The 8,919-nt window shown below is 30.9% G+C and overlaps 1 protein-coding gene across 2 annotated transcripts; it reads right to left on the bottom strand.

Annotated features, from left to right (window-relative positions):
* Window positions 1–3,166: 3,166 nt before the first annotated feature.
* Window positions 3,167–7,119, bottom strand: LOC144548675 (uncharacterized). Of its 2 annotated transcripts, none has more exons than XM_078297392.1 (6): window positions 6,973–7,094; window positions 6,787–6,876; window positions 6,319–6,461; window positions 5,017–5,382; window positions 4,780–4,842; window positions 3,167–3,587 (listed from the first exon to the last, which is right to left on the bottom strand). In XM_078297392.1, exons 2-6 carry the CDS (start codon window positions 6,818–6,820, stop codon window positions 3,351–3,353), a joined length of 843 nt encoding a protein of 280 aa, XP_078153518.1. In that variant the 5' UTR covers window positions 6,821–6,876; window positions 6,973–7,094; the 3' UTR covers window positions 3,167–3,350. The 2 variants fall into 2 exon arrangements, with proteins under 2 accessions (XP_078153518.1, XP_078153517.1); XM_078297391.1 differs by having other exon boundaries at window positions 3,183–3,587; window positions 6,787–6,871; window positions 6,973–7,119.
* Window positions 7,120–8,919: the final 1,800 nt, after the last annotated feature.

Genomic DNA, 8,919 nt, shown 5'->3' with positions numbered 1-8,919 from the left:
GTGATATAAGTTGGTGTTTGAACTAAAATGTACATATTTTTCATATTAATGAAAACCATAAGATGATAAGTTGTTATCGTACTCTAAAAAAAAAAATCCTATTTATTTGTTCAGTCCTTATACTTCTCAAAATTTGAGAATAGATTGCTTCTCATAATAACTTTTTATTCCAATGCTCTACTTTAGATGAATTGTGGATATTTACTTGATGCTTCTCACTAAAAGATTAGTTAATTGTTGAGTTAATTAGAGGAGTTGTCCTTTCAACATTTTGGTTTGAGAGGAATAAAATTCGCTTTCATTAAGGGCCGATACCATCACTAAAAACACTCGGTACCAAAATCATAGCTCTTGCTAACCTTTTTGGTGCAAGAGACATTAGGTCAAAATTGTTATTTAAAACTATCTCTTTTTAATATTTGACATACACTAAGAAAATAGTCTAACAATTAAATTTTATATGCTTATAATATTATTCTTTAATGTATTAAAGAATGTTAATTCACACTGTCAAAACTTCAATAACTTTTTTTTTGTAGGACGTTTAAAACTTCAATAACTTAATTAGTGAACGGTAAACATACATTAAATCTCATCATTTTTTATAATGTGAGGAAAACAAATAAGATAATAAACTAGTATCATACCCGTGCGTTGCAACGGGGACATATTATAAGAAACAAATATATCAATGAAAATAATAATTATCTAAAAATTAAAACACATGTTAATAGAAAATTTATATGATTCTGTATTTTTAATTAACTTTAATCGTGATCTTTGATAACAATTTGATGATGTGATGATTTTTTATTTTAAGTACCAATGATATCAAATAATAGCTCGATTCGAATATAATATCAAATATCATACAACAATTCAATATCAACATATAATATGATATCAAAAAACATAAATAAAAAAGTGTTATCGTGTATATGTATAGGATACACACACACACACACACACACACACATATTATAAGAAAAATATATATTTACACACACGTTCCAATTTATATTCTTCTTTGTTTCCAATTTAGAACACACACACACACACACACATTGATATATTCTATATCGGAAATATATTCTAAATTGCCCACACCAATATGTATAGAAACAAAGAAAGAGAAATAAGGAAATAAAAAAAATGATTTCCATTGTGATCCGTATAGAAACGAAGAAGTAAGGAAATAATAAATAAGAAAATGGAAGATGGAGTCTTCTCAATTGAAGAGGAGAAATATGGAAACAAATAAAATAAGGAAACAGATAAATATATCGCTAAATTTCAGAATTTATTCAATTTTAATTGTAATGTATCGTGTAGCAGCATATGTGGTGGGTATGTTTTTTAACTAAATTTAGACTTCTATAGATAAAACAGATGCATTTAATCAAAAAAAGACAAAATATGTAATTGGAGAGCTTAGATCAAATCCGAAGTTTCATCTCTCAATCGTAGCCGTTGGCGGATCGGACACCCAACGTGCTTAATAATAGAATAGAGATAATCACAAATTTAAGGCGTGCAGTTGATATTAATTATCCGGTCAAACATTCATTAAGAGTCAATCATATAAAAATAGTATGGAGATCAAATATACATCGGGGATCTATATAAAAAATAAAGGTATATTTTACAATACCCATAGTAATTTATTTTAAACTATATATAAAAATAAAGGTCTATTTTACAATACCCATAGTAATTCACTCTAAACTATATATATATAACAAAATAAGAGTAAAGCTAATATACACTTAAGTGTACCAAGTGTAATGTACACTTAACCTTAGGGCCATCAGATTTCTTTAAAAGTCGTGCTACCATGACTTTTAAAGAATCTACACGACTTTTAAAGAAATCTGACGGTCATAAAGTTAAGTATACGGTACACTTAAGTGTATATTAGCTTTACTCACAAAATAATATCCTTTACAAACAAGTTCCCACGAAAATGCCTAATACCAAATTGTTGGGAGTTCAAGGCCATGATAGCAATTAGGGTTCTTTGCATCTCCTCATATATTGACCACTTTTATGGGGCGCATTAAACATGAGTTATTTGTTTGAATAAATCATATTAAAATATCAATGAAACACAGGGAACCCATTTTGCTTGAACAAAATTGATAAAAGAAATATTTATATGCTGCTTAAAAAAGATTAAGTTAAACAATATTTGCAATTTGGCATCTCTATCACAGTAATGCCTATTAAGTAAAAGTAAAACCGAGCCAGCAGCAAAGCGTAAACTCAGACCTGAATTTAAAAATTGCATAAAAAGGGAACCAGCAGTAATGATCATCCAGGTAAGATAACTTATGTTTTCAAGGTAAATGAAATAACATAAGAGAACACAAATTATTATTTATTAAAACAGATCTAATAAGACAATGTACAATATTCATTATATATCAAACTATAAACAACAGAATAATCTGAAAAGAGTATCAATAAAGCCACCACACAGTCACCAAACATCAATCATTCCACAAATTACCACACTATGCTAGAAACATGTGAGGTGTATGGCTAACCCAATAACAAAAGTGCATTGGAAACACGCTTCACTAGCTCGGTAATGTCAGCATCCTTAATTTTATCATTAAACAGATTCAAGAAGCAACTAAAGCGAAGACAATGTTCAATATTCATTACCAAACTACAAAAAACAGAATAATCTGAAAAGAGTATCAATAAAGTCACCACACAGTCACCAAACATCAATCATTCCACAAATTACCACACTACGCTAGAAACATGTGAGGTCTAAACTCAAGATCTGAGTTTCCAAACAATCTGAGTCTATTTTTAGCTGGCGTACTTTTACATTTTTGAGATTCGTGTAGAACGTACTTGAACGGTTAGGATTTTCCGGGAAAACTATATATTCTTACGAACTTGGGTTAAATAAGGAAAGTGGGTAATATGTATAAATGTCGGTGGGACTGGATTTATCTTGATTCTGATCGGACGGACGAGATTCTAAACTCAACGATCGTGGAGTCTATTTGTAGCTGTTCTTTAGGCCGTTTGGTGTTGTTGGTGGCCCCTTTTTTAAACTAACATTTTCGAATTAATTTGAATTTCAATAATTAACGTAATTGAAGTATTTGATGCAGCACAAATTTGAGATCACAACCCAACCTTCAATAAAAAAAATGCAACTAACTAGTTCCCTCAAAGCACATGTAACTATTCAAATCACAGGTATATACAATTCCAAGAATAAAAGTATAATTCCCTCAAAGCAGTCGCTATCTCTAGCAAAATTGGTAAAGGCAAAACAGAAACCTCTTTTCAAAGTTCAAATGATTGTTCTTTTGGTAACAAACACTGAATCAATAAAATGGAAGCTTGCAATTTCTGAATGTATGCCTCCTACCAAAACTGGCATGTGGGGCCCCAGGAGGAGGCTTTAGCTTTTCAGGATCATATTTTACGGACATTAGGCATAAACCATGAGGCGGGGCCGGTAGAGTGAATTTTGCAAGCTCTTTTCTATCTCTTGCTTCTAAAATCTTTGGTACGATATCAGGAGGTAACGCTTCTCTTCCAACTTGCATCAACAATGCAACCTACATGAACAAGTTGTACCAATTGAATAAGATTAGATCATCTTATCAACCCCCCAACACCCAACATTTTTTCATATTTGCAATTGACAGTAAGCAATGGCTTCTATTAATTATTTGGAGTATGAAAACAACAAATACTAACCCTAACTATCAATCAAATTAACAAGATATAGATGTTGGGCTCCAGATTTGTATAAGCTACTTGTTAGATGACTTGGTCGAGCTAACATTAATATGTTAAAACAATTTAATTGTACCAATTTTTATGGACTTGTGACCTTTCTTCAATAGCCAGGTGCAATTTTCTAGTTCAAAAACCATTCATTGTTTGTCAGGTTTATTATAAGAAGTTGATTTCCATATTTAACTACAAGAAAAGGTATAATAAGTTTTGTTTCTATTATAAAACGATATTGTATTACTCAAGAATTTAAGATTTATAGCACTATTGTCAGATTATAACTTTTAGAAAATGCAAGTACGAAAAAATTAGCAAGAGATTTTTCCATAACTTTTATCTTACAAACGAAAAACTTTTCTGTGCTTTTCCTCCTCAGTGATTAGGGTTTTAAGAGACTTCACTTGGTTCTACCCAAGGTTTGTGTGCAGAATGAAAGTAACTTCTGAAAATAATACATTAAACAAGAAAAAAGCTTTTCTATTAGTATTTGCAGAGACTTATGAAACAAGGGTGTTTTTTTCGAAAATTTCCTCACTGGTACCTTCTTCTAAATCCAGTTAAGGTGCAAAAGAGGGCTGGTACAGAAGCCTTAGAATACAACAAATCCCCTGTTCTAACTGTTCAATGGATTGATAAACATTTAATTTCTTTTTTTGAAATAAAGAGGAGGTTGTCTTGTGGAAACTAAAAATTTCAAGCTGTACAGAAAGTCAAGCTTGATGAAATACAACAGTATCAGTAGTTAAAGCATGGCCGGAGGATTATACTGACACAACTGGTCATATACAGTAAAGTGATAAGCTTTTTAACAATTACTAAAAAATACAGGGGCCTTCTGTAAACACAGAAAAATTATGGGCATTTTTAGTAAAAAATGCAAAAATTTAATGGAGAACTGGGAAAGGGATATTATGGGCGTGCATGTACTAATGGCAGGGCCCACCAGTATATAAGCTAGCTATTGCAAACTAAAACTAAACAGTAAAAGAACGGAGAATAATAACTCTATACCATATTTCTCACTTGCCGATGCAAGAAGCCGGTGCCTTCCACCTCAAGCTCCAAAATAGCACCCTAAAGGGCAATAATACACCGATTTAGAATAAGAAATACAAGCATTAAAACAATCTCATAGTAAGGTTCTCAACTTAAAAATAAACTTCTGTGTAATTTGTTGAAAATTAAGGGCTCTTTTGCATGCTTCTCATAACATTGCTTATACAACTAGATATGTGCAATATAACTTACTGATTCATTTATATTAAACCGAAAAATCTCCTTCATAGGATTAGGTATACCGTCCCTACGCGAAGGCGCATTACCAAAGGAAGAAAAGTCGTGCCTCCCCAGAAAATAACTGGCTGCCTCTCTCATTGCGTCAGGATCGAGTCTATATGCACTATGAAAAGTGTATAGTCTATGAATCGGGTCCATGACTGGTTCGTTATAGATCTTGTACCGGTAAACTTTGCTTGTGGTGGAGAAACGCGCATGAAAATCAGGGTGGGCTGGGCTGATTTCCCTTATCCGAATATCTTTGGGTAGCAGCCCATTAAATTCAGAATGAAAGTCATCCAAGCTGTTATAGTTAAATGGTGTGGTAAATTGTGCCACCTGAAATAATAAAAAAAAAAAAAAACACTTAGAGTGAGAAACAGGTCGAAAAGAAAATTCACTTAGAGTGAGATTATGGACTCATATCTCTGTTTTTAAAGTTCAAACGATTGAACATGATCTTTAAATAAAAATACACTTTCAGGCCAAATTTACATTTTTTTAAAAATTTTTTTACTGTTTTTTGGGATAGGTAGCAAATCACTTGATTTGAAAATTTTCGACCATCCAAAGGCAGTGACTTTCTACCTATCTAAAAAATAGTAAAAAATTCTAACAAAATGTAAAATTTTGTCTAAAAGTATATTTTTATATGGAGATCACATTTAAAGGTTTGGATTGATTGTTTGAACTGTGAAAATTGAGATTTAGATCCATAGCACGGGTCGGTCTGTTATGTCTGTAATATGCATATTGCCATAGCCTCACTCATTCAACTAATCACGACTGGATTTAGTAAATAGGGTTAAAATAGTATACTGGATATTTAAGATGATTATTATATATGTAGAATAAAAATAGTATTGTGTACCACGTGTATAAAAAAATAGTTCCCAAAAGAGAATTGTGAGTGTTTTAGCAATACTAGCTTTGCGGTCAAATATAATTTCCCAATATAAGGCAACAGAATATGAAAAAAGAATAGAGAATTGCACCTTTAGCACCTATTTTATATTCATGTCAAAAGTTTAATTATCAGACTCCAAACAAATGACAGCTTCTAGATATCAAGGTAAACAATCAAATTTTAATGGAATATCTTTATTTTCCATAATATAACAGCAAGAAGTTATATCCAGATTTCTACAAGAAAGTTATGTTCTAATTTGCAAATACAATAAAAACTCAGCTCCTATTTGGAAAAAAAACATAAACAGTCCATCTGTACTGTTATAAAGGTAATATGTAAACAAATTTTTGATAAGAGAATTAAACCTGGCCAAAAGCATGAACACCAGTATCAGTACGGTCAGCACCAATCAAACAAAGGTCACTCCTTTGTAGCTTTGTAATTTGAGTAAGTGCATCCTCTATGTGCCATTGAATTGTTGGAATTGGAGCCGGTTGGTACTGCCACCCTGATTATTTCATATCACTTTTAAATATGCATGGTAACCTTCAAAGACATTAATTTAATTCTAGATTGAGGATGTGGATTTAACATCAGCAAAAGATGAAAATCTGATAAATCTGCCACCCTGATAAATTCTCTATTGAAAATCTGATCTTGATTAACATCCAAATGTAAGCTAACCATGGATTTAAAATTGAAACATAAATACCATCCACTTCACACTCAGCATGTAAAAAAAAGCCTCAATTTACCCTTTTTTTTTTTTTTTCTGATAATGGATTAATAATTAGAACTTGAGAAGATAAAAGAAAGAGAGAGAGAGTTTGAACCTTTAAATCTGTAACCATCATAGGAAATAACCATCCTCCACTTATAACTAGTAATGTTTTTGCCATCAGATTTATCACCCAAATGCTGTCCTTCACAAAAGATGAAACAACAACAACAGTATCAAGATAGATAAATGCAGAGAAACAAGTAAAGATTAGAGAGAGAGAGAGAGGGAGAGAGATTACGGCTGCATCTGATGGAGGAAGCAAGCAAACGGGGAAGCGAGGAGAGAGGCAAAGAGGCGCAGCAGAGACCATGAATCCAATTTGAAAACTTCTACTTCGCCAAGGCCTCTCGGCTACTCGGCTTCCTGATTCGGATTGGATGCTGGGAGTGAGTTCAGATCCTCCCTGGTACCGTAATAGGGAATCTTTTACAGTTACTAGATCTGGACCGTTCTTATCAACTTGGCACGAATCTCAAATCCCAATAATACTGCTCCCTGCGCTAGCCCGAATCTCGAAGCTCCTGGAAGTTAATCTCAAACCGTAAAGTGAAGGAAATGTTTTACAGTATTGGAGAGGATTTTTGTCCGGGCGTGAGAGATGTACCTTTTCGAGTTTGGATTTACTTGTTGAGATCCGTAATCCGTTTAATGCAATAGTTTCCTCTTTTTTCCTTTTAGCTAGTTTGGTTCAAATTTTAGGCTGCCAATGAATCCCCTCGGTTTAAACTTTAAAGCTTTATAATTTTATCGAATGAAAGCATCAAACTAGTTTGAATTAAATTATAGTTTTACAGTTTACCGCTTAATATAATTTTCATATTAAAATATTTTTAAAGACTAAGTTTTGTATTTTTTTTGTATTTTTTACTATTTTTTAAAGAAAGTGGTTAATATCAAATCGATTGTTCCTTATATTCCGCGAAACTAAGTCAATTTTAAATTTTCAAAGTCCAAAAATTCGATTCAAATTGTTAAATGTGATATCTATATTAAAATATGATTGGAGACCAGATTTTATATTTTTTGAATTTTTTTACTATTTATTAAGTCACTTTGAAAATCGTTGATCCAACCTAGTTTGATGTTTTGATTTGATGAAAAATTTAACATCATATTTTAAAAAAAAATCTAAAATTTACATAATATTATGTGAAATTATATTTTATGTTTTTAATGTTATTTATGTTAATTTAAATTAAAAAAAAATGAAATGTTATTGTATTTAATAAATAAAAATTGAGATACAGGATAAAGTTGTGTGTGGCTTGTTGGTTTGTGTGAGAACTAGGTTTTGATTCACAATAACGACATTTATTTTATTGTTTTCATAGAAGTAATAGAAGTAAAAAAAAAAGGTTCGATTTGCGGCAATGAATTTTTTTTGTTTCCATAGAATTACAAAAAAACCCCTAAAAATGTGCTTTAAGTAGGAATCGAACTCATGATCTCTAGAATAAAAATTTCAGTACATTAACATTTATCATGGCTACGCCGTAGGCAAAGGAATCTTGGTGTAACTTGAGACAATCTCGCTCAATTATTCTTTCACATAGGATGCAAACTTGTTTTAGATTCGGATTTTGTTGCTCTTGATAATAAATTTTTATTATTCTTATTATGTTGATTAAAATTTGAAAATAATTGTTATTTATTTTATTGGTCAAAATTCAAATAAAATTAAATTTTGAAAATAATAGCAATTTATTTTATTGATTAAAATTCAGATTTAAACTAGTATGTTAGTTTATTTTCTCCAACATATTTTGTTCACCTTCTTGAAGTTTCATATCATACAAAGATTCACATTTTGTTGATTAAAATTTGAAAATAATTGTTATTTATTTTATTGTTCAAAATTCAGATTTAAACTAGTATGTTAATTTATTTTCTACAACATATTTTGTGCACCTTCTTGAAGTTTCATATTATACAAAGATTCACATTTGGAGTCTTATATTGTACTTTGTACAAAATAGTGTGATCTTTGAGCACCCATTCTAACGTTAGAAGAATTGTGGAGCCCACAAAATAAAATTGTTTTGGCATGTGATATGAAGTCTATATTGGTCATTTGGATAATATAAAAATGTGAATTGAAGCTTAATTTATAAAATTTATTTTATAAGAATGAGCTTATTTTTATTAGAATGTGCACCAATAAAACTATTCGAAAATTCATAGAAAA

The sequence above is a fragment of the Carex rostrata genome, chromosome 33 (genome assembly GCF_964058835.1).
Source record: "Carex rostrata chromosome 33, lpCarRost1.2, whole genome shotgun sequence".
NCBI classification, from domain to species: domain Eukaryota; kingdom Viridiplantae; phylum Streptophyta; class Magnoliopsida; order Poales; family Cyperaceae; genus Carex; species Carex rostrata.
Note: the sequence above shows the minus strand (reverse complement) of the source record. Positions and strands in the feature narration are given on the sequence as shown.